Source organism: Seriola dumerili, unplaced genomic scaffold, assembly GCF_002260705.1.
Source record: "Seriola dumerili isolate Sdu_G_001 unplaced genomic scaffold, Sdu_1.0 BDQW01000088.1, whole genome shotgun sequence".
NCBI classification, from domain to species: domain Eukaryota; kingdom Metazoa; phylum Chordata; class Actinopteri; order Carangiformes; family Carangidae; genus Seriola; species Seriola dumerili.
The window spans coordinates 8,141,171-8,168,618 of record NW_019174343.1 but is presented as its reverse complement, the minus strand read 5'-3'; the positions used below and the strand labels follow the sequence as shown (position 1 = coordinate 8,168,618).

General features: G+C 41.6%; 1 protein-coding gene across 2 annotated transcripts in view; it reads right to left on the bottom strand.

Annotated features, from left to right (window-relative positions):
* Nucleotides 1-27,448, bottom strand: part of LOC111221838 (cadherin-4-like) — a 191,609-nt gene that overhangs the window by 50,531 nt on the left and 113,630 nt on the right. For both annotated transcript variants that reach the window (XM_022745416.1, XM_022745417.1), the window contains exons 4-5: nucleotides 20,779-21,005; nucleotides 13,210-13,392 (exon numbers count right to left, since the gene is read on the bottom strand). In XM_022745416.1, coding sequence (XP_022601137.1) covers nucleotides 13,210-13,392; nucleotides 20,779-21,005 — 410 coding nt within the window. The remainder of the gene's footprint in view (nucleotides 1-13,209; nucleotides 13,393-20,778; nucleotides 21,006-27,448) is intronic.

The window sequence follows — 27,448 nt, the reverse complement described above, 5'->3', positions numbered from 1 at the left end:
ATGTGAATGAGCTTTTCCTCTACATTCAAAGTATTATGATCACCGTGTACTTAATAATTGGAGCATAAACACGAGTCTGAAGTTGATTACACATTAAAAGAAGTTTTTTCTGCTGCCTCAAAAAACGGAACTTGAGAAACAACAGGGGGAAAAGTAACGAGTTACATTTTACTTTGCTACATTTAAAGTTGAAATTGTCACATGATGAAGTTAAGATTAACCGTGTGAGAAAGCAGCAAATAAAAAGTCAGTCAAATCTGCAGCTGCAGCAGAAAGGAAGCTGCTGGTGTCTCTGCAGCATCATGAGCTGTGGCTGCTGGAGGGCAGAGAGGAGCCGCTCTCAGCTCACTGCAGTCAACATACATGTTCTCAATGTTTACATTCACTGAACGAGGGTCAAAAAGAGGTTGCATCTACCCTGATTAATCTCTGATTTAATGCACCACCTGGCAACCACGGCAAGTGTCTCAAATCAAACACACCTGCCATGTTGCCTGAAAAACAGGTGCATGCTGTGTCTGGCTAATGCTAAATGTTAAAATACTGACGGCGGATCCTTCAGCTGCAACTTCTACATTCACTTCTACCGTCAGTGAGGTGTGCACCGCTTCTCTGCTGTTTTTGATGATCCCTGCTGTGACTGCAGAGCGCAGTGAGACAGAGGGGCTGAGTGGACTGGTTATATTTTGCATTGAGAATGAACGAACAGAGAAGTTGGATTTAGAGGAGATTGTGGAGGACGTCGTGATGCACAAGACTCAGAGTGATGTTCAGACGGGTGTGTGCAAAAATTGACTGACTGTAGTAACGTGCTGTGGAGAGCATCAACAACTATTGTGTTGCCTAACCACGTAGTGTTTTGTCCGTGTTTGTCGGCTGCTGTTGAGTTTATGTTGTCCATATATCTCTTTATTCTGCTGTTAGTGCTTTAAGAAATGGCAGCTATTTGATCTGTGTAGCTTAATATTACTACATAAGGTCTATGGACACCCGCCGTGGTGTTATTTTGTCCACCTCATTTATATCAATGAAGGTAGGCTGAAATAATAGACACACCTCTCTGTATAAGGCAATATAGCTCAACAGCACTACACACTACATCCTCCAAAATGATCAGACAGTTCAATCGACAACTAAAACTATTTAAACTAGAAATATCACTTTGCAGTTGTATGCCTGCACCAACCAGTTAAACTGCAGTGAATGTGGTCACAGCTTCCCCCTCTGTACCTGAGTTACAGTGTTGAAAAATGGCATGAACATTATGATGTCACAGTGAAGTTGAACTTTGACCATTTGGATATAATATGTCATCACTTTATCATTTTATCCTATTAGACCTTTTTGTTAAATTGTGTTATAATTAAGACCTTGACTTTGACCACCAAAATCTAATCAGTCAATCTCTGAGTCCAAGTGGAAGTTTGTTCCAGGTGTAACGAAATTCCCTCAAGGTGTTACTGAGATATCGTGTTCATGAGAAAGGGATGGACAGAGGGACGGACAGAACACACTGCCTCTGGCCACAGCTGTTGGCCTATGTTTAATTTGGGTTGGATTTAGAGATTAAAGACTTAGAGTTAAAATTTGAGGAAATTTGGGAAACTTCAGGAGGCTCTGCTGATGCACTGAGCTGCAGTTGCATCGAGTGTGTGTTTCCAAATCTTTACAGTGCAGGTGGTGAGTGCAAAGTTAGCCTGACACATAATCAGAAGGGACAGTTATGACACCTAGGTTGAAAAATACTCAAATTTTCTATTAACTTATGTAGAGTATCACTATAGAAATCAGTAGAAAACTGATTTATGTAGGGATGATTTTTTTTCTCCTTACCTCATATCTATGAATAAGATCTTTCCTCTTTCCCTTCATCTATCATTGGTTACATTTAATCTAATTGTTATATTTGTCTTACTTTTTGGGGCCTGAACTCTTATAATTGTGTTCTTCTTAATCCTAAACCAATACAGAAATGTTTAAAGGAGCTATTTGTAAGTTTTTTTTAGCACAGCTGCTTACCTACCAGTCTTGTCAAGGGCTTCAGCCATCGTTACGTTTACAGTACATAAGGTTATTATATGGTCTCTGAGCAGTGCTACTTTATCCAGATATTTGGCAGACGCTGTCTTAATTATGGTTGACAGCTATGACAGCTAAAGCGTGACTGAGAGGCCGCCAGAAGGGTTCAGTCATAACCTGTCTGTGCCCTGAGTGGTTGGCATCACTTCCTCCCATAATGTATCTCAGCATGGAAATACAATTAATTTGCCTTTACTGCATTTACCTACTACATATTAACCATCTCCGACCATCCATTGTGTTGTTGGTGTTTTCCATATTTGGCATGTGGTGCTATCAGTGACATTTGTCTCATCCAGCAATATAAATAACCATGGTTATGCTGCTGTCTCTCTGATTTCTCTTATACATACACATTATTTCATATATTAATTATATTAATTGCTATTGATACATAGCTCACATTAGCAATAACATCTGTTTACTTGCTAGTCTAGAAGAAATGTTGCAAGTTCACAACAAACTTCACTCCTTCACTTGCCAAGAATTGTCTGTAGTGGTGGAAAGCAACACTCTTGTTTTCCTTCTATTTCTATCATTACTTTTCTTCTACCGGAGTTAGCAAGCTAACCAGCTTGCCCTGGCCCGGTCGGCTTGTATCGTCACAGTACCATACAGTCTGAAGAAGCACTGCTAAGAGGATGTATGATAACCTCATGTATTGGAAACGTAACGATGGCTACACCATTGGCGAGACAGGTAAAACAGATGTAAACAGATGTTAATATAGCAATAGCAAAACAAATATCTTTACTGTATGCAATACAGTGTGTATATCTCTGAGAAATCAGAGAGACAGCAGAATAACCACAGTTATCTATTTTGCTGGATGAGACAAATGTCACTGATAGCACCACATGCCAAATACGGAAAACACAATGGACGGTCAAGGATGGTTAATATGCAGTAGGTAAATGAAATACAGGCAAATTAATGGCATTTCCATGCTGAGATGCATTATGGGAGGAAGTGATGCCAACCACTCAGGGTACAGACAGGCTTTGACTGAACCCTTCTGGCGGCCTCTCAGTCACGCTTTAGCTGTCATAGCTGTCAACCATAATTAAGACAGCGTCTGCCAAATATCTGGATGCCTTTAATAGAAACTACTTACTGACTAGATGCCTCATATACTCAGAGGCCTGTTCCTCTTTTAGACTGTCTCTCACTCTGAACCGTCTACACGAGACACAATAATAATATGGTTATTTAGTGGAGATTAAAGCATGATTTTGTATTTTTACCGTCAAAAATTTAAATAAATAGGCAAACTGCTCCGAGTCAGAATTAGTGCAAGGTGTTCTGTCTAAGCACCTGATGGACATATCTTCATGTAGAACCAGTTTAAGCAGAGAATAATCAGAGAATCAGTGACATTTTTAAACAGGCTTTAAGAAATATCCAAATCTAATTTGCCCTCTGATGCTCTTACTCTTCCCTCTTGAAATGACTCAGACTTCCCTCAAGTAGTGTGAATTTCCAGTAATTTCAGCTGCAAGCTCATATGTCTAATTTCTATTTGCTTTATTGCTCCTTTTTACGCTGCTGCCTGTCGACTTGGGGAATTGCTGGCAAGCTATTTAATGGTTTTTAAAATATGCTTTCAGTCTTCTTTGTATGTTTGCATGGCAGACTCAGAGCAGGTCTGGCACCTTAGTGAGTGGATTTAAAGAAAGAAAATGAGACTATCATGCTGGAATAGACAACTGATTTTCCTATCCTGAGCAGTCTGACTTCAGAGTTGCTGCTGGGGTTAAAATATTCAGATCACACGGTAAACCTTTTGCACTTGTGGGGATGCTGAAATGGCTGCTAATATGAGTCACTGTGAATGGGTGAATTGCTATGTTAAACAGCATTATCAAAAGGATCTGTGCATCTGAAGACTACACAGACATCCTTGAAAATCGCTGTGTTTGATAATGTCTCATCTTTCCCTGCTGTTATACAGTATCTGTTTTCTCTTTGTTGAACATGAGGGAAATGGCAAAACTACATGCTTTTTAACTTCCTCTTAAATTTCCAGTTTTGCATTGCTTTGATCCCTCCTGCTGTGTGCTTGTCACTCTTCAAAGCTGATGTGCCCTACTTTTGATGGGTAAGAGGAATTCAAATAGTCTGATAGACCATCCACATAAACATCCAGCAAAATGACATAGGAGGAAAATGGAAGCAGAGGATGAAAGAAAAAGAGAGATGAGCTGACAAAATGGAAACAAAATTTCCAATTAGGGAAAATGTGATACCTCAAGTTTTTGGCAGCCCTCAAACTTCTCTTCCTGCAAAATACAACTAGAATTACCACCTCGTGGTTGTATGCCTCTGCCAGCCAGTCAAGTTGAAGTTTACATCCATGTCTGTCCAGACTCATATGAGACATATAGTGAAGACTGGAGGAATTCAATAAAATGTATTAAGTGTATTTTGTAATACTTAGCACATGAACTCATAAGCTATGGCCAAAAACATATTTTGTGAGGTCACAGTGACCTTGACCTTTGGACTTCGACCACCAAAATCTAATCAGTTCATCCTAGAGTAGAAGTAAACCTTTGTGCCAAATTACAAAAAATTCCCTCATGGCATTCATGATGGACAGACGTTTGTACGTACGTACAGACAGACAGATCGATGGACGGAAAACCCCATAAATCCCCAGCTGTCGCTCGCACGGAGGCATAATGGCAACCTTACATGCAAGTGTGGTGATAAAGAGCGGTAAAAGCTGTCAGTTCAGTGGCATCATGAGAAGTGAACGGTGCGGATGGTTTTAAAAATAGTCACACAGGAGGTCTGTGAGAGAGAAGCTGCAGAGAGCTCAGGTTTAATATCTCTCAAGTGAGAGCCACTGACAGCCACCGTCGCACACAGTTATCCTTGATACTCATAAGAACAGCTGCATCTGCAGCAGGCAGGCTAGTCCATTATGGATCAGAAACTGAATGGAAAATGAACCAAGCTCCATGCAGCTATGAAATATGTTTTTTTAACCTTATATACCCTCCTTTTCATTTGGTGTGCTCTCCCATTCTGTCTGTGATTGTGTTGCCATATCAGTTTGTCTATCTCTTTCTGTCTCTCACTCTCCCACACTCCCTCCTCCCATTTCTCCCAGTGGGAAGGAAGCAGTGAGAGTCCCATCAATACAAATGAGCAAGAGTCACCACCTGAGGAAGGTTTGTCTACTCTCGTCCTGACACTGTTATTCAGCCATTCTTCTCCACTTTATAACACGGTCGATTGAATTGAATCCTTTGAGTTTCCTGAGGTAATGTTTCCATGAAGTGGATTTGGGTTTAAAGATAACAGGGTAAGATTTTTTTTTCTTGACAATTTAGGGAAACAAAGCTGAAACCTTTTGGGGGTGATGTTTTTCTTCCTCCAGAGGAGCTGTTTTAATGTGATGTATAAGAGGAAAAGACAATCCAGTTATAGGTGAGTGTGAAAAGAGGGAAAAAGCTTAGAGGAAAACATCTGAGAAAGCAGAGGCATTGTCAAGCAATATGTCTTTTAATGAAGAGCAGAAAGCATTCTGAATGCCAGCAGCATATCCAATAAATAACCTTCAAATGAAAGTGTTTGGCACGCTTTTAAAAAACAGATATGAAGTCTTTGAAGGAGAGATATTTTTTTCATCCTAAGCCCATATGGATCACAGATATCTGCAGGTTGTTCCTCAAATTTTGACCGTGAACCTTTCTGACATCTTTCTCTTACACTCAAATACCCTCCATCTCCGTCCTGTATGTCATTCATCATTACCCAGAAGAGAAGGAGTCCCACAGCTTTAACATTTTGTATCTGCTCAAAAATAGATTCAAGGCTTTCTCAAGCGTGCACACGTACGCGCACGTCACTGCCTCCACCTCAGACCATTAACCAGACAGAGGAATGAAATGTAGGATTGGAAAAAAGGGGGCAATTAGAGGGAGAACAAATATTAATGGAAGTTAAGAAGTGACTCACAAACCCAATTACGGCATTAGCCAGGCAATTTAGATGAGCTCTGCAAGAGGCGAGAATCCTGTTGAAATGTACCGCCGGTCTCTCTGCATTAACAATGCCATTAATTCCCCTGATTCACAGTGTGGGAGAAGAATAGAGCAAATGCAGCCATTCTGTCTCCCTTATAAAGACAGCCATATTCCCTAATTCTGAGATGGGAATGGAGGAGGCAAAGGCCGACGTTCTTGTCTTACCCGCCCCAAACAGGCCACAGACCCCCGGAGAGATTCAACTCGTTAAAAAAAGCTCCATTCTCCCGCACTGCCCTGTACAAGGACAATAGGTAAACCATACAACAGGTCTGCCATGAACAGATAATTACAGTGAAGGCATGGTTGGCTGCTGGAAAGGCTGACTAAAGGGAAATAACAGGGTATACAGAGATAGATAGATATAGATAGAGTTCTAGATGGAGGGAGGGGCAGTGAGGAGCTTTCTGCTGCTCTTGCACATTTCTGCTATTGTCAAATTGCATCCCTCAACCCAAGCTGCTGCCACACACTCCCATAGGGGACATGCGGCCCTGACAGCCTGGCCAATCAGCTGCACCCTGAGGCCAGTTGAAAGCCCTTCTGGCATGCCTAAGGCTAGCGAGGTCCAACCAATCAGTAAGAGGCCAGGCTTGAAAGGAGGACCATGCTTGGCTCAGGGAGCTGCTAAGGCTGCCAATGAGAGTCCAGAGGGGAGCTGGAGTGGCTCAGAGGGAGGCTGCCAGAGGGGTCAGAGTGGACGAGGGCAGACTGACAGTTATTTAGTGAGAGGCTGAGCTCTGTGTCACTCACAACAGCACTCAGGCTTTGTACAACTGGGCTGGCTCTAATGGGACTGTCACATTCTAATTGTCCAATTGGGGATGCTGAGAATGACAAACAGACACACACACATGCAGTCAAATACACAGACAATACATGGGGACACACACAAATACCCAGATATACACACACACACACATGCCCTCACAGACACAGGCATAAACCAGTAAACAAAAGCCAGCGTGCACAAACGTTTATACATAAACACCTTTGTGAACACATGGATCACACTGTCCTGCACATCCATTCACAGCAAAGGCCTAGGGCCAACTGTTATATTACACCTGGTACTTCACCTTCTATGTCTATCAAATCTGAATATATTTAGTATATATATTTAGAGTGCTGAAAAAGGAAAAGTAAATCCAGCTTTGTGGCATTAATTGGATGAATAGATAAATTTACTACTAATGAATAAATTAGGGTTTTATCAAACATCTGGCAAACTTCCTGTTTACATGTGTCTGCAGCTACATCACTGGCAGTGTTGGATTCAAATGACGATAAATGAAGATTTTCAAACCTCAGCTGTAAAATAAATATAGAGGTACTGTGATATATGTCTTGACAGATCTCTAAATCTTCTAAAGTGAGTTTAATGACAAACAGCCTTGTGTGAAGAAGAGGTGACAGTGAATGACAGACCAATTACAACAGTGACAAATGAAATGAATAGTCTTGAACTTGAATAGTCTTGTTTTCTGGACTGCTCCAAAAAAGTAAGACCTAGAAGAAGAAGAAGAAGATGGAGGCAGGAGAAGTATTTTGGCAGATCTCTCACAGGAGGTGGGTGAGACAGTACATCCTCATCATGAAAAAGTAAAGTATGTGGAACAAGATTAAAAGGAACTTTATTCCTGGAGACCTTGCTGTTATTGTTAATGATTCAGCACCAAGAAACTGCTGGATTCTAGGACACTCTCTGAGGAGCATGTCAGGGAAAAAAAGGGAGTGAGGGGTGTCCTAGAAACCTTTAAACCAGAAAGAGACATGTCAACAAACTCTGTCTGCTCCTTGAGGAAACTAAAGTGAATTTCTATCACAGACAGATGTTGCAGATCGTCTTGAAAAATGAAACTGCGTATTATGATGATGGAACAGACAGAGAATTAGAGGCATTATGACTGTATGAACCGACACTTAACGGCTCTATTGATATTAACTGTAACTGGAATTATAGACAGTATTATTATAGTCATTTTCAGTACTGGAATGGTAAAAGTTACTTAATGATAATCTTCACCTGCTGTGGATAGCAAGTGATAATTACTTTGTTTATGACAGTGGGTGTAGTTTAGCACAGAGCAGCTGTAAAGTCTTTGACCTCACATTTACACCTACAAAGTTTCATTGTTAGTTGTTTAATTCAATTGTAAGCAAATTGTAGAAGATACTGTATGGAGCGTATGTAATTTATTAGGAAGCAGTGCAGTAAGAAAGTAAGAAAACAACAGTACCACTAAAAACAGAACAGCTGCAGCATTTAAAGAGCTCTGACCCAATTCAACCCTACAGTTTTACTCTTGCACAGTCTTGAGATTTTCACTCTGCTAACATGTGACAAAACACACTGATATCATGTGAGTCCTGACATTAACATCAAATATTCTGCCATATTTGACACTTTCCCCTTGGTCAGGATTAAGTCCTGCGTAACCTGGGGTAAGCTGACAACTGCTGTTATCACTTTCGGTATAGAGAGAGCTCACAGTCATAACATGCTACGTTAATACAATGCAGTGTTTTGATGTACTGCTTAAAATCAGAGAGACACAATGAAATTGAAGCCCCTGGCTATATCCAGCTGGAGCTGAGAGTAGCCAAGGATATGAGTTACGACTCCCTCACAATTAGGTGGTCTAGATATGAAATAAATTTGGGGAAAAAGTTAATTGTGCAATAATTAAGTAAGTGGTTTGAAAAGTTTATTTTGTTGTGGTTCTTTCAACAGTATCTCTCACTGCCTTTTTCAGAACGGGACAAATGTGAGATGCTTTCCATCTAGAAACTGGGCTGGAGAAATAATTAATAAGTAAATAAATGTTTTGAAAACTTCTGTCAGGTGTTATTTTTTAGATAAATTTGGTCTCGAATAATGTAGTATAGTGGTGTATGTTCTGTCTTACTACGTTGTGTATACCCATATGTTGGTGGAAACACAGCCATACACACACACTCATGCGCACATGCATACCCACACAATCTAGACACAATGGACACAATGTATTTGAATGCACACGGGATGCAATAAAACTGCAGACACAACAAGCGGATCCAAAAAGCATATTATGAACTCATTATGAGCTTTAATGAAATACACTGTGCAATATGAGGTTGTAAATAAACCATCGTATTTTCATTTTGGATACTGAGCAAACAGCAGTTCAGACATTACAATGTCATTGAGCTGACTTGCTCCCACACACACATATATATATGTATGTATATACATTACATAAATTTGAGCTGTTCAGCACAGTAAACCAAATTAGAAAACCAACAAGAAGCCACACATTCCTTCTGTTTCTAGAGTAAGAGTCAAGCTCTCTTCTGCAAAGTTTACTTTCTTGCTGGGCTTGTTTCCTTCTGATAAAATCCAGCTAAATGAATGGCCTGTAGTTCTTCTGACTGTGACTCATTCAGTGCTAGCCATGAGCACCACCATAATGGCCTATTCAAAATAATGAGGTAAACTAAATCATACTGAGATACACTGTAATAATCCAGTTCACCTATTCACCTTGAGACCTTCATAGTTCTTCAAGAATGTGTATGCGTGATAAGGCTATCATTAGAGATACAGGTATCATTACAGTTTCATTTAGCTCCATGGACAGGGCACAGAGTCACGCAGAGCGTAAAAGAAACAGAAAACACAGACATGTCTCTTTAGTCTTTCCCTTGGCTGTGGAATCACATAATATTAAAATAACCGTCCGCAATGTGCTCAATTATTTCGAGCTCCTTCCTTGATTCCTTGTCCTAACCGTGGGTCAGCGAGGAAGCCAGTGTTTGAGGCCTGGTTAAATGAAAGGAGGATCTTTTCTCTCCCATATTCAGACTGCTTTCCATCAGTTTTGCCTCATTGGCCCCAGTGTAGGTGCTGCAGGAGATGGTTGAGATGAGAATGCCACAAATGGCCTGAAACTAATGTTGGCCTCTCTCACCCCGCAGATTTACAGCACTCTCTAAAGACTTTCTATTTTTTTTTCAATTTCAGTTAGTCTCCCTTTCTCCCTTCTCCATCTCCCACCTTCACTGCTTTTCAGTCTCTCAAAAGGAGGAGCTCTTGCCATATACCTCAGTATCCATTTAACTCAAGCTGTTTTGCAACCTCTCCATTTCCTCTGCACTTACAACTGTCATGTCAAATAATTTGAGAGCAAAAGCTTGGAAGCATTTGAGCACAATGGTAAATCAATGCCATCATGGCTGCATCACTTGTGGTTCTTCATGACTGAATTGCCCATGTCAAGGTAAAAATGGCCAGTGGTGGAATGAAGCTCTTGCACACTCATGTGTGTGTGTGTGTGTGTTTGAGGGTTTGAGTGAGAGAGAATGAGAGTGAGAGTGAGAGAGAGTGAGAGTGAGAGAGAAAGAGAGAGAGAGAACATTTTCTCTTTCTCTTAAACTAAAAGCAGTTTTCAAAAGAATATTGCGATGATGATGATGATGATGGTGGTGGTGAATGTCACTGAATGACTGAATCAGTAAATAAATGTTGCTATCATATCAGTTGTTATTTACAGTTAAATCAGCAAAGACTATGTGTTATTGGATCTGTCAGTGTAACTGGGAGTAATCAAATGTCCTACAGCAGCAGACTCACTGTACATTAGCCTCTCACTGAATGAAAAAGAAAACCACCACCGGGCTACTACTCACCTCTCTGGGCATGTCATTTGCATTATTTGATGGTTGCAAAGCGGTAATTACATTCCGCAGGTTAATTGGGCTTTTTAAACCTGCTGAACCTGCCTATGTGAAGGCTCACGTGTAGAAACACAAGCTAAGACTCAAAGAGTTTGAACAGCAAGGGAGAGCTGGTGTGTCTTGAAATCAAGTGTGTAAGCTTTAAAGGTTGTGCTTAGCCACTTCTGAGACCAGCAAGATAAAGCACAAAATCCCCAGTGTTCCTCTCCGTGGCTGCCTGTCAGAATGGAGAGTTGTGTTGCAGGGGGAGCCGGGGACAGATGAGCTCACAGAGCAACAGAGTCACATCCCCCATGGTGCACTGCTTTTAGCTATGGCTGAGGGCTGGCACACACCTATACTGTGCTCACATACAACTGCAAGCTGCAAGATGTTTCCACATACACAATTGAACATTTCACCCACCCACCCATACCCACACACCCACACACACAACCTCAACACTCACATGACCACACACACAAAGGAAGCCCATGAGGTTTAATCCAACCATCTAACACCTGACATGTGAAAAGGGGATAAAAGGGGGTTCATTTCTCCAGCAGGGCAGCACAATTTGGTGCCTCCCCTGACACTCCACAGCGTGAGGGTGAGTGTTCCCATGCTTTGGTGGAAAATCTGCCCTCTTGCAAACACATTGGTGAAAGGCGATTTCCGTAATCCGGGAGTGTAAGCCTCGCTGTACAAATGGGCGTAAGGGACTTTGTGTGTGTATATATGTGTGTATATGTTTGTGTGTGTGTGTGTCAGAAATGCCAGCAGAAAGCTGCACGTCTGTCTGAGAGACCGATAAGAGGCAGTGAATGACGGGAGTTTAGAGTAGCAGCACAGCACAGAGAGCACGACGCCTCCATGAGCAACTTACTTTCGATTTTCCTTATTTCTGATAGTCACTGGTGTTAAACTGGTTGTAATTACGAAGCCGTTACATACATGTTCACTTAAACATTTTTTCTGGATTGTAAGAACTGTAGAGCTGCAAAGCCATGTAAAACTGAATTCTTTGATCCCTGGTGCATCATGTATAAACAACACATATGCATTGAAAACCATTTTTACACATGGACAAAGGTGATAAATGAAGACGTGTGGTCAGAATGAGTGAACCTTGTGCAGTTGTATACACCTTTGTCTGTGCTGTGTGGTGGAAAAGTCCATTTCAATTCAAAGTTCAAATTTTTTTTATTTTTCTACACGTTTGAATCTAAATGCTAGTCGTCAAATCTACAATATAGATTATAATAATTTTTAATGATGGTTGTGTGCCCCGTTGAATTATTCTTTTAATTCATTCTGCTTTGGCATTTTCCCTTGTTTGATTATTTCCCTGTGTTCTAATTTCATTTAGCGCAAAATGCTGTTCTGTGAAATTGTGCTTTTTCCTTGCTGCTCTTTTCATTGAGAGACTGGTGTACAGAGACAGGCATATAAAAGCACTTCATTAAAGCATGCGGTTTGACAATGAGGAATTTTCAGAATCATGAACATGCACAGCTTTATAAATCTCTCTATACTGTAATAATATTAAATAAAGGCAAAAATGTCACGAATAAAAATCTAAAAATCTTGAAATTACATAGATAAATAATTATTCAAGTAAGCAGATGATTAGCAGTAGATTCAGTCTTTACATGCCACTATTTTAGAGCTTTGTCTGTAACTTTAAGGCAATGCAAACGTGTGCCTCCACTGAATCATTAGCATCCATCATAACAAATCAAATAAAAACGTTAATTTGATCAACTTCCTGCTTTCGAAACCATTCCTTTGACAGACATTTAACCTCCACAAGTATCCAAGCTCCCTAGACTCATTAAAATACAGATGCCATGAACACTCATTAGAGCAGATGTGCTGTAATCTACCAAGAGATGTGCTGTGATGTGAAAATAGCCTGCCAGCCACATTAACAGGTGAAGAAACACCATTCTTAAGTTATCCTTATATCTATTATTCTAAGACCAAGCATGAAGTGCGTGTTTTTATGTGCTTTCCAAGTAAGAATGATCCTTTTGTCTGCCCACCTGGCTGTGGTGCCCAGAGGCCAGGAGAGAAATCACCTGGCATCATGACTTAAATCCGAGACAAGAGCAGCGCTTTTCGCCTGCTGGGCGTAGTTGATAGAAAATACCAGAATGCTGAGTGTCTCGGCCTTGTGGTGATTCTAAGAGATATTACAGTTTATTCCCCACTCCTCTCTCTTGCCTGGTCTGAGTAAGTACTTAGAAAGAATATGTAGGTTGTCTACTTAGCTTTTTCTTTGAATCTGAGCTTTTCTCTGCAAAGACAAGTTACATAAAAGTTCTGCGGTGCAACAAAGACATTCCACATCAGGAAAAGATGTGTGGTATTTGTTGAAATTATACAAACTGTCACTCACTCTGACAAGCATGTGAGGGAAGGGTCCTCGGGAGTTTTCAGGCACATTGATAGGCGGGATGACCCAGTCTCTCTTCTGTCGCCTCAGCCCATTGACAGAGGAGCCTCTCTGATGTTTTCGAGGAAACTTGATAACTCTGGGCTGGGATTCCCAGACTCTTGACAGCATTTCTTCAATGCCAACCTGCAAAGAAAAAGCCAAATATATCATATCATCCTACATCTCGTAGTGAATAGCTCGCGCATGTTATCATTTGAAGAATGCTATTTTGCCACAACAGGCTGGAAGATGAATCTGTAAAGTGTTGTGAAATGACAAGTTTCCCGCTCTGCTAAAATTGAAACTAAAATAGTGGATGTCACACTAACAATAAAGCCATTTTGGGAGAGTGGCAGAGAAGCAAACACAAGGAAATTTAAATAAACATTTTTTCTGAGAGCTGCTGCATCACATTTCATGAGGCCCTTGGCAAGACACCTGAGCCTGCCCAAGCCCTCGGCTTCTGCCTAAGAAAGCGAGACCTCCTCTAGGCTCCATGGCTGGGTTTAGTCCACAGAGATGCTGTGCTGTGTCTGCAACCCTGCACGTTTTTTTTAGGCAGACAACATTATTCCTGCTTGTCCCTGTGTTCTCTGTCCCTGCTCAGGACCAAAAATGTGACAGAAGTCTGTCATCAGATAAAAAAAAGTATTGATGGAATATCAGTGTTTTTCCTTAAAAAGTGTAGAAAGCACAAATAGTATGTGAACTTTCTGGACTACTATACTATTCCTCAGGTTTGTTTGTGTGTGCTACTTCTTATTTTTGATGTTGAGGTTCCTTTGAACATCACACAGAGCCATGGCATTATGGGCAACTCTTATGTAGGAACATATGGGTGTATATACATCCCCGCTCTACCCCTGCGAGGACTCCCCCTGGCTATAGCTGCAGAGAGAAGATTGTGTTCTTACTCATCTTGCCAGGTGAAATAAGGGTTAGAAGGGTGTGTAAAAGAAGAGTGTTTTTTCCCCAATCCTCTATGGTGTCCTCCTGTGTAAGATGGTTGTATTGCTGTAATCCACCTAATCCTATTGTTGTCTGCGCACCCTGCGTACACACACACATTCACTGGCAGTGTGCCGCTGTCACCTGAAGCACAGTGGAAATTCTCCTGCTTATCCCATCTGGAACACACACAACACAGTCATACAGGCACAGACACGAGCGTGTGCACACGAGCGACCACCGACACATCGCCATGCCAAACACAGACCAGCAGTTCATCCTATCAATATACACCTGCTTTGCCTGTGAGCGAGGCAAAGTGTAAGCTACACCTGAGCAAACACAGCGCATATTTTTCATCTTTTGTTTTAAGTCTTTACGCATTCACAGCCCAGAGGACTGGACTGCAAGCTCGGTGCAGGTCTCGGGCAGCCAGGGCTGTTGGTTTATCTGGGCACGAGCACGACGGAGAGGGAGTGGGGCGACCTGGGTGGATGGTTAGAGGACAGAAAGAGGAAACGAGAGGACCAGATGTGTTTCCCAGATAAGATAAGTCTCGTTCCAGCTCCGCTCATCCAAAACACGCACAGGTACCAACTGGCATGAGGGAGAAAGAGAGCGTGCCAGTCTCCTCCACGGGCGGCGGGTGGAATTAGTCTCCGTCTGTGAATATATGTATGTGTTTGTGTTTGTGTGTGTGGTGTGTGTGTGTGTGTGTGTGTGAGGAGTGTGTGTGTGTGTGTGTGTGTGTGAATTTGCAGATGCTCATTTGAAACAAACAAACAAAAACAAAGGGAAAACAAACAAGTATGTAAAAAAAACAAACATGCAACAGAGGATAAACAACACTCTCTCTGGCAATGACAATGATGAATCATCAGGACTGTCTGTGTGTCAGTGCATATGGACAGAGATGAATACAGAAAACATATACAGTGTGACTCCATGAACAGGCCTCCTCCTCATCTATGCTCAGCCCGGTACGCTGCTACCATGATAAAGTCCTTATCTGCCTTGCTGGCTATCAGCAGAAAAACACAGTGAATGACTAGCTGCTCAATACGACAATCAGCCTGCTGACGAAGGCAAACCCATCAGGCCTGACGATAACGAGGTCGAAGCATCCGACTGGTCGGGCCACGACATTCCTTTGTCAATGTTGCCAGAACAGAAATGAAGAAGAGAAATGGTCAGGCAGGAAGAGAGACTCGGAGAGAGACAATGAAAGGGAGACGTCCCCTATTGTACGTCTGCATGTGGATGATATCAGCACAGTGGCTGCATGTGACTGTCACTTTCAAATAGCAATGCAGATGACAGGCTGTTGGCACTGTGACAATACCAGAATTACAAAGGAAAGAAGGAAAAACTGGAACATGCTTTCTGTGGGCTGCCAGGAAGCTAGGTGCTTATTAGAGTTTGTGGATTTTTTTTTTTGTTTTAATGTGTGTGTATGTTTATAGTATGTGCATGTACAGCAAGTTTCAGTCATGCCTGTGTGCACATATGGGAAATCATATGTGCTGGCCTTGTTGCAAGCATGTGAGCGCACATACGAATGTGTAAAAATAATGCATGAACATATGTGCCGATGTATTTGTCTGAGTGTTTGCGTGTCCCAGTGTGTGTGTGTGTGTGTGTGTGTGTGTGTGTGTGTGTGTGCACGCAACACATGACAGACATTCAGTTAGTGTGTCCCTGATGTGCCTGGGGCTCCTGAAACCCAGAGGCAGACAGGGCCAGCTGGCAGCTCTCTGCTCCCAGGCAGCCTGCGCATTGCTGCGGCATTCTTCAGGCCTGCAACCCCCGAGCCCTGGAGCTGACATCTGGAGGTTATCAGTCTGACAAACAGGCAGAACAATACAATAAGAGTGTGTGCTCATTGCCCATTCTCTGTTCAGTGTGGCTCTGAAAACATTTCATTCAGGTCTTTTGATGTTTTTTTATGTCTTTAGAGCTGCAGTTCCCTTTGCTGGTTCACTTTGATAAAAAAAAATAAATGAAAAAAAAGACCAGAGTACTAGTCTTCAGTAAGAATGTTCTCCCATGAGATCTTCTCTCAACAACTGGAGTGAAGAAAAAATCTCCAAAAAAAATAAAAAAAAACTTTGTATCAAAAAAAATATTGAAATTGCAGTTGCTGCTATTTTCCTGTTGAGACGTGCAGCCTTTTTGGTGTGGACTGTCAATATAATCAGGCTATAATCACAAAGTTAAAGCACACAGCAAAAGTGCAACCATCCAACCCTGCCAGTGTTGCTTTTCAACGACCCCAAAGTCCCACGTTCCACCCAGCTGCTGGCCTCCGCTGTAATCTACCTTGAACAGGTGAGGCTGTCCAGGGGAGCGTACGGTAAAAAATTCAAATCAAATAAGCACTAAAACCCTTCTCTGACAACCGGTCGACTCCAAATCCAGCGGTGCATAACTGATGGGCTCTAAGCTGGTGGAGAAGGCAAACCAATGTGCCATGAAATCAGCACGAGTTGGAGAGCACTCAACGAGAGGCCCTACCTGTGTGAGGTGCGATAGCCTGAGTACATAAACACGGCAGAAAGGGCTCTCAGGCCAAAGATGCTCTACACTTCAATTGCTGTGGTATTGTACACTGGAAAATTAAATAGTAAAATGAGCTGGTCGACCATGGAGCACATTCCAAGTATGCTAATTTCTGCTACTAAAACACAGCAGAGAGAAACTAAGCCAATTATTAAAAGCAAATCAATGCACTGTGACCGGCGCTGTACAACAAAGCAAGAGTAAAAAGCCGCAGCATATTGTGTGTTGCAGCCTGTTCATCTGAGGATATTTGAACCATGCATACGATTTGTTAGAGTACACCATCTCTCTCACATTATTTGTCAGCACACTGTCTTTTAATTGCCACTGGGCAGAAGAGGATATCCTGAGCTGTTTATATCCTCCGCTGCGGCGGCCACATTGATTATGCAGAGATAGGTTGCGGTTAGGTGATGAGATTATGATAACCTCTTTTCTAAAACAACTATTGACTTTCAGAAAAAAAAGATGGGAGATGGGCTCAGATAACAACTTTTCATGTCTGTGTTGACTCAACTAGAAAAGGAAAATGGGCCACTCTGTTCAAAAACACTGCACTGCACTGATAACACTGTTTTAACTTGAATTCCCAGAAATAATGTGAAGTCATTGGATTGAACTGCACACAGCACAGTCCTGTTGACAACTTCACCCGTTCATAATGCTACAAAAACTGGACTTTTTAGCTTCTTGTGCTGCTTACAAGAGGAAACAGTTGCATTTTACTAAGTTTATTGGGCAAGTGTCCAAACTAAAAGTTCACTTTGGCAAACATGAAAAATCTACAGTGTCTCAATCAGAGCAGATTTATTTTGCTCATGCCACTTGTGATTAAAGAGTCAGATGTATTTGTAATAAACACAAACGTGCATGGTCTTCTGTTTATAATACAATGAGGATTATATTACACTTTCACACTTTACAAAAGTTTAAACCTTTGTCGGATAAACTTACATGTGTAAACACTTGTGGCTACACAGTCATGGAAAGTATAATTTGAGCTTTAGAGTGGCGACACATGCACTGTGTGTTTCATCAATGAGCCATCTTTCATAGTGAAGGGATGGCAGCAGGGGAAAGGAAGTCCACGCCAACTGGACGACATGACCTCACCCGCAGAGCCTCGTCTGCAGGGCTGTTTGACATTACAGCAGGTCACAGACTCCGCCGCTGTGTATGGACTGATTTTCTGCCTTCCGTGTTAAATTAAGGCGCAGTCGCATCTTAATAAATGTTCAATTCAGGAGAGTACAGAATGTAACACAAAATGAATCAACCAAACTGAACAAGTCTACCAGAAAACTGTGATCACTTATAAATGTCACACTTCCCACTCAAGTCATAAATAGTTGATGTCAGTAACGACAAACTGCTAAAAAGGGTGATTTTTCAGCCTTGTGGAGGTTGTCACTCACTGCTTCACTAAATTCCTTTATTTTATGTCGCTTTAATAATGTGAGACCATCAGAAATAACAGTGTTGCATGTGCAATATGAAACATGCAACAAATACACCAATACACAAATTAAATTAATCAACAACCAAAATGATTTTTCACGTTTGGTCCCTTATTTAGATATTCTGTCACCCACATTCCTGTCACATTCTGTAGCACATTTTATTTTAATAATTACATCTTTTATCACTACGCTCTTAATGAAACAAGTATTTATTTTAATTTCTCCTCAGGGTATACCAGTAATTTTCCATTTAGGAGATTGGAATTAAATTCAAGTGTAGCGCCTGTTTATCTGATGAATAAATGACAAGGAAACATGTAAAGACAGTTAAATGCATACTGAACTGTATGTATAAAATCTGGTTTTCAAACTAATTAGAGAAAACACACATATTTCTTGTTCAATTATTGAATCTTTCTCTATCTCCACAATGTGGGGAACATAATTATATGCTGAAACTACATCACCTGGTCCTCGCAGACTCCGCCAGAGTGGAACATTAGCTCAATCAATGTCAATTATTTCCCAGTCTCCATTATTGCACTGCCAGGAGTGGGCAGAATTTTAATCCCCACTCTGCAATTATTTTAGCTACATGAGTCTTGGGCTTTTTGTCATGATTAGAAACATGACTGAACATTAAGCCCAATGGTGTTCAACAAGTAGTGCAGGAAAAATGATAATGGCTTTGTCGCTCAACAAAGTGCAGCCCAGTAGTGGAGGTCAGTAACCACAGCTACATTCGGCCTTTTGTAATTTTACAGTCTCTGTTAGCTAATAGAGCCATGGTAGCAAATAGGGTCATATCTCAACTTGTCACATACAAAAAAAGCCCTGCATCTTAACTGCTGTGCATCCACTCTTTATAAAAAAACCGTTGCCTTGGATACAGCAGGGAACACAAAGACCATGTACACGATGAGGAATTGTGTGTACCTGCAGGGTCAGAGGGACACGGCAAAGTGTCCTTACTGTAAATATTAAAAGGACTTAAGAATGGGTCTGATCATTAAAAGTATGCTTCATCACATTTCACCTTGTTCATATTTTATTTGTTCAGTAGTCTTTGCTGATTTTTGTGAGTGTTTATCAAGAAGATGCTATAGAGTTTCTGCACTGAAAAATATCTGAACAGAAAACAACCGAGGACTGGGCTTTAATAGCTTTTTATTGAAACTAAATCCAGTTTCAAATCCTCTTATAAATTCTAAATCCTCTTCAAATGTTTTTTTTTTTTTTTCAAATATAATTAGGTTTGGCTTTCAACATTTGCAAGTAACTAAAGTTGAAAATGACTAAAACAAAGTTCTGTAACCACCTTTTGTTGGCTGATTAGGCAGAAACAGTTTTGACTGGAAGCCAAGGTGATTCTCAAAACCTGTAGCTATAATCTGAAAATGAGTTGAACAGCAGAAGATGCTGTGTGGAATGCTGATTAAATGTATCTGACACACTGAAGTAAGGCTGTTACCTATGTACTCCTACTTGCTCCAAATACAGAGGTCCAGATGCAGAATTATTAAAATGATTATTTTAAATACCATATGCATAAAAATCTCTGGATGTAATGAGTGATGTAATAAGCTAAACTGGCTAAAAATGAGAAGCTTGTTTCCTTGGTTTTTTCTACATTGTTCTTTGCTAACAGAAAGGGAGCAAGAAGAAAAAAATGGTTTGTTATAAGATTTGCCTGAGCTTAATAAATCTGGTGTTTTGCCAGGAACCAGATCCAAAACTGTCACCCAACACTGTAACAACCAAACTACAATGTAGTAGAAGCAAATTACATCATCACACAGCCAGAACTTTAAATAACTTTACCACCTCCCACCTCTGGAAGGTTTTTTAGAACAAAGTACAGATGAGTTAAGGTAATTTCCAAGTCAACACTGAAGTGCCAAAAACTGCAGTTCCTCAAATGGCCACTTGAGGCTGACTTCAAGAGCAAGTCAATTCCATAGAGTCCTGAAATGCTGAAATAAAAACATTTACAGCCGGGGAAAGATACATTTTGGTCTCTATAGCCAATTTCCCTCTTCATAACAATTGTACAGGGCGTGAACTTTTATACAACTCACTGTTTCAATTTTCTTAAGGCTTAAAGTTATGATAATTGAGGGCACGGTCACTCTGAGTGACAGGTGAGTGCCATCACAGTCCGCTAGCTGTCTGCTCGGTGTCACCTCAGGTAATCCAAGTCACTGAACGTGACTTCTCTGCCGTGTTTGTGGTGTTTGTGTTCTGGGGGATTTTTATGCAAATATCAGACAAATAATATAGCTTGTTGTGCCAAGATGGCGATAGTGGAGCGGCCCACTCTGAGATTCAAAACCGCTCTTTAGAAACCTTTGGGGGATGTCACTGAGGCCATATCCATCTTTATTTACACTCTGTGGTAAGGCATTTTAGTGGTAGACACCAGTTACTATTAACCAGTGTGTAACTCTATTGAATTATTTCATAATGTATCATACTGGCAGTTTAATTATGAGGAAACAGTTCTCGTGCTCCTGTCAGTGTACCCCTGTGATTCTGTATTCATCAAGTTGTTCTTTCTAGTTACCTTTGTAAGTGGTAAAGGATGGGGGTGTCCAGCCAAGGCCAGTTTAACAGTGGTCTCCCAGATGTGTGGGTCATGGAGCCCCCGGGCCGTCACCATGAACTGGACGGGCTCTGACAGGTTGGCCACTTCCTGCTCTGCATACACCGTCCCATCAGGCCTCACACTGAAATAGGGGTCGCTGCTGACAAAGCCCACCTCTCGGCTGCGCTGGCAATCCTCAAACTTCACTGCAGAGACAGACAGAAAAAGGGGAAGGGGGTACAGAATTAGAGAGCAGCACAGTGAGATTTACTCCATGAGGTATTCGCAAATCCTTGACACATCTGGCAGGCTTAAGATTAACCCGCATCCATCAAGACGTATCTTGAAATATCTCATCCCCTCTGCTGTCACCTCTGATTCCCTGCTTTGACGTCTTTGGCAAAACAAACTGCTTATCTGTTCCTGAACCGGAATACACGGGGGGAACCTAATTCTTTTTCATATCATTCTTTTCCCAAACTAGACGGATAGCAATGTCAAAACAGCATTTCTCTTGGCTTCTCCGGGGAAAGCATGAAGAGAAGGTCTAAAGCACATTAGGCTGACTGGGCAGATTGTGCTCCCTGCTTTGCTGTTAAGCACATGGAGCCCAGCCTTGAATGAATTTTTGAGGGTTGTTCTTCTTGACTGAGACAAAAGTAAGGGTGGTGTGAGGACTCTCATGTTTGCATGTGCACACACACAAGCTGCTTCCAAGGTAAAGTACCGTGTGTGTCTGTATGAGATGCACGGGAGGGCGGTTTTGGGTACAGGGAGCTTTTGAAGTCTTTCCACTCCACATATGAGTAAAGAGTTGGGACAGATGACACAGAAACAGACAGGGAGAGATGGTGCTGCTGAGTGCATCAGAGCAGGTTCTCCAGAGACAGCTGACATGAATACGCCATTATAGCACACAAAACACAGGAGGAACCAACAGAGTCTCAGATACAACAATCTGGCAAATCCTTTCATTTCGTTGCCAAATTTAATCAGAGCTCGGTTCATCGTTATCCCATGATTCACAGATGATGCAATGACATGAATGCCCAATATGACCAATACTGTGCCCATACACACACACACACACACACACACACACACACACACACACACACACACACCCTATCGCTCATCTCGCTCTACCCCCAAGTTGAAATGCATGTGCTCTGATCTTATCTACAAACTCTGGCTGCTGATAACAAGACAAATTGATTTCATAAATCACCCAAGGAACAGATCGCCCGTTAAGAGCTATGGCAGCATGATTTTTCCAAAATCCAGCATGAAGAATTCTGCACAGCAAGCTCTTTATCAACCCATCTATTTAATTCATCGCCCAGCTTCCTGTCAAAGGCAGCTCCCAAACAACAGGCTAATAAAGCATTAGATCTCCTCAGCCACTGCAGCTTAGCATCACACAAATGAGACTGCTTGTTTTCAGCCTCTGAGTAATTGCATGCGTAATGGGATGGATAGTAAACACAGTTTTGACAATGCGCACATCTGTCTATGTTGGCAAATGCAATCCATATTTTCATTAAAAAAAACTACAACCCAGTGGAGAACATCCTAATGTGAGTGATACGCTTTGTATGAAATTATGGCCTTCTTTTGGGGATCATTTATCAAGGCGGGGTGGGGAGGGTGGGGGAGGGTTGGGGGGGTGGAGGGGTTGATTTAACATCAGGTTGTGACAATATGACACAGACCTGCTTGAATTGTCCACAGATGAATTGTGATGGCAGGCATGTATTATGTAAATGACTTCAATTAGCTTGAACTGAGCAGGCTAATTGTTGTCACTTAGACAGCTCTCTTGTGGTGCAGCTGGAGAAACAAGGCTCTAGGACACGTGCACTGCAAAGCACTGTTTATGAATGTGTGTGCGCCCATGTGTGTGTTCCTGTCTCTGTGTGTATTCGTGTAGGAGTAAGTTCAAAGTAGAGCTACTTTGAGAGCGTCTGTCCTTACATATATTAATTTCAATGTTAATTCTCCAATAAAACCAGCAAGGTCTCTGCGGCTCTGTTTGCTGTCTTGTGAGCTGTGGTGGTGCCAGTTGGCATGGGAACAGAAATGTGGTCTGTAAGGCATTGCCATTGTGCAGCACTGTCAGAGGAGTGTCTTAGGCTCTTTGTAAGGGTACAGCGCCGGCTCTCAGTTCACCATTCACCGCCTACCCACAAGGGGCTGGGACCATGACCCTGATTCCTGACACATCTACTTAGTGTGGAGGTATTCATAAATGCTTTGCTATTCATTAAAAATCCTGTTCACAAAGCACATTCAAATCAGGTGGTGGGATCTGATCTGCCACGCTGTTAAATGGAGATGAAAGCGGCAGAAAGAGACAACGCTGAGACTAGCTACTGATAGAGAAACTGTGTGTGTGTGTGTGTGTGTGTGTGTGTGTGTGTGTCTGTGTGTGTGTGTCTGAGAGAGAGAGGGAGATGGTAGGATAAAAGGGAAGGCGGGAGATAAGTGGCAGATACTGTAGCACACAGAAAAAAGAGATAGAGAGATATATATGAAAATGTATAAAATAAACCATAATTGGGACAATCTTCACAGTCTTAAAAAATCCTTAGTTTTAATGCACAAACAATGCTGAGGAGTTTAGTCATTGGTGTCACATCATAATGGAAATCGAAACAGTGACAGTGTTGATAAGTAATCTGTGCTTATTCAATGTCATTGTTCTTTAGTGCATGTAATTTGTTTTGTAATCTTATGCTTGGTAAACTACGGCCTCCCTTTGTATGAAAAATTGAACTTGAAATGAATTAACAAAGAAGTAGCTCCAGGGCATTTTCTAAGCTGAAGGCCTGGCGGTCAGTAAGTCCTTCAACAACTTCATAATAATAAGAAAAAAAAATACATATTTTACCACAGGTTCAATCAATGCTGCCACTGGACTTAACTTCATCAGATGGAGGAGAGGACTGAGTGGAGGTCTTGCCTCTGGCTATGTGGAAGCTGTAGATGTACTATATATAGTTATTTTACAACCTGACACTGTATATCTTCTACTGTCATTTCAGTGAACATTTTTTTTGCTGTCAATGTTCATAGGTGCTCAAATGTGATTATAAAATCAGATACTAACACAAGGACATCAGACTTTGCTACTGACACTTAAATGCGGCTCCATTCGTCAGCCATCTTTTATAAATGTTAAAGTGCGAAGAGTGTGTTTGTGACTGGGCTTAAAAAGCTGAACATATTGTTAATTTCCACTGGGTCTAAACCGTCTATGGTCTAAACCCAGTCAACATCATGTCACAGCCAGAGCCACATTTGGGGGTGGACAGGGACTTACCCACAGTCAAATTTAGCTTCTGTCAGTTACTTTGTTTCTGATTTAGAAGATCAACAACATTTCTAAAAGGAGATGTCATGACTTCCAGCCACCGGGTGGCCTTGTTTACTCATCATACATCTCTCAGGGTGAAGAGTGTCACTGTGTTCAATGCAGCCTGAAGCTTGCACGTGTAGTTTTTGAACATATTACATACAAACAACATGGACTAAAATGTGAATGAATGCACTGAAGTTATGTCAGTAATGCACTATATTGAACCGCTGATAGTGCTGCCTCAAACAGCCAGGTCAGCAGTTCAGAAACTACATATAAATAGGAACAATTGTGTACCTTGCTATTAACAGCCTTCTCTCAAAGATCTACTGTGTCAATTGCCTTCTTCCTCTGTATGTGTATGAATGTGTGTGTGTGAGTGTGCGTGTCTGTATTTTACCTTGATGAGGAAACTATCAAGGATATTACACCACTTGCTCAAGTGTGTGTGTTTGCTGCTTATGTATTCTGTTCTTCGTCTATTGTGTAGTCTAGATATGTGAAAATGTGTGTATGTGTGTTGAGCTGCCTCTGTGTGCCTCTTTGTAAGCTTATTTGAGTGTGCAGGCCACTGTGTGTGTGTGTCTGTGTGTGTGTGTGTGTGCGTGTGTGTGTGTGTGTGTGTGTCCTGTATATTTTAGTGCGTCCTGCCATCCACAGCGGTGTTTGGCAGGCTGCTGAGGCTGGTGTCATTCTGCTCGGTTGCTCTTCTCTGGACTCATACGGCAGAGAACATGCTGTCCAACAGAGCAGCGAGTGCAACACAGACGCGGCTAAAACAGAGCGGGCAAGCAGCCGTGACCACCGACCACCAAGCCCTCCACACGCAGGCCCGCATGCACACACACACACACACACACGCGCGCACACACACACACATACACGCACACACACACACACACATGCACACAACAGAGATAATGAGAGACACGCTTATGCTCTTTGTCTCATCCTGCTTGTAGAGCCACGACAATACCCCAGAGGAGGTCAAAACAGCCCTTGTGTGGAAACATTACATGTGCATAATGCAGATGGCAGATAGTAACTTTGCACAGCCTGCTTTGTGCATCCACATGGAGCATGCCTCCCTCATCCCTCTGCATCCGCCTACACCACATTCACCTGTCGACCATGCACGCCTCCCCTCTCCTCTTCCTGTCACCATCTCCTCCCTGTCTCCTCCACTTCCCCGTTCTCCAGTGTCACAGCTCCCCATCCTCTTCCTCTTACTGTCCTTATTTCCTCCCTGTTTAACCCCCCTCTCCACCTGCCCTCATCTATCCTCCTCTCCTCTTGTATTCCCTGCAGACTGAGGTACTTTCTCCCCCATGCAAACCAGGACAGCCAGTCTGAGCCGACAGCCCAGCCAGACATAAAAATGGGCACCCTGGTGGGTCAGTTATTACCACTGTTAAAGCGAGCTGAGAGAATAACACAAAAGAGCCACAAGAGGCACAAAAAAAAGACATCACAAAAAAAAGGTCAGGCTCATGTCAGTCTGATTTTAACATTTTCACACTTGCTGGTTTTAGAAGCAATTTTACTTTTGATTTTATTCAGATGTGCTTTCATGTAACGACCTTTATTGCTGTTCTACTGAAGCCTTTCTTTTTTATGATTCTTGCTTTTACTCAACATTTCTCACCTTGTATTTACTGCTTCTACTCCTAATTTGATCTAATTTTAATGAGCTGCGAAATGCTTTGTGTCTGTGATTTGGCAGATTTGTAAATGGAGATTATGATATTAGCTAAAGCAATTAAATCCAGACAAACTAGAGCAAACAAATTGCACCAAAAAAAGGGCTGGTGTGGGACATAAAAAGTTTGGGTTAGTGTCACTGTGATCACTATACTTGAGGTTTGGTGTGAGTTCGGAGCTGGTAAATAGGTCCAGACCGAGCATATGGAGCTGCTTTTGTTAAGGTGCTGCTCATCGCAGTCGTGGCACAGTGCTAAGTAAACATTCCCTCTGGTACCCCACTGCTTTCCTCAAGCCAACAGGAAAATCAACGCCACCCACTCAATTTGCAAATAACAGTATTTTTGCCAGGCTGAGGATGTGATAGACAGCAGCATGGAGCCCACTGACAAGTAAACGTGCACTGCTGAAATACAGAACATACTGTATGTAAGACGCTGTGACTGCTTTAATTCTGTACTGATATATGAGCATAGAGTAATATGACTGATCATTATTATCTACCCCTTTTAATTATATGATTTGCTAGCTTATGTCCAAGAAATTACATCCACAATGATTGTGTTTCACTGGTTTAACTCAACACTATTAAGACTTAAAAGTGAAGTATGAATGAAATGTTATCCGCTTGTTTGCTCAAGCATTTGTTTCTGAGTACTCTGATAAGCAGTGTCACTCACAATAAGCTCAATTAATTTTTATTAATCAGATGTGGCTCTGCTAAACAAAATACAAAAGCATCATTTACAAACTAAGAGATTACACCTTTGAATTTCATGGAAATCAATTGCTGATACAATTAAATTCTGTATATAACCTGTACTTCATCCATGAAATGCCAGCTTTTCAGTACCTAAGAGAAACAGCCTTGTTTTCAGTTTGGATGTCAAGTGTTTTTTTTTTTTTTTTTAATGTTCTCTTTGGAGAAATAAAAGTTTTTCATGAAATGAAATGATTCATAATAGTGCATGTAATCCTCCACTGTAAGTTTAAACATGAGAGCACAGACTGAGGGTGCACGGTTTTCACATGACAGTGACATCACAGGAGCTAAAAATCTAGTCTAGTCTACCAAGTTCAGCTTCCAGACACATCTGAGTTATAATATTCTTTCCACCTACGAGAGAAAATTAGAAAAGTTTACACCTTTCAGTGGGAGGTGAATTAGCTGCAGCAGAACGGGTGTGATTGGCAAGTAAAGATGTAAAATCAATTTTCTGATGTCTTGATTTATCACTACTATAAAGTGCAGCATCTTGGGAATGTGTAGCCAAACCTGAGGCACCCCATGCAGCATATCCACAACCCTTGAAACTCTTGAAATCCAGCCCACTGTGTCCCCACAGGAATGCTTATAACTAATTCAATTTACATGCTGCTGTTTTTAAAACACTGCAGGTACAATGTGACTTTCCTGAAAAGGATTTTTTTTTTTTTTTTTTTGCCGCAGTTGGAAATGAATTTCTCTGCCTCTGCACTTCTCTGTTTTAACAAAAGCCCACACAGTTCCCTCTGACAGCTCGCTCTCACAAAAGGAAACCACTGCGACGCAAGTGTATGTGTGTGTCGCTGTGTGTGCTTCTGCGCGCA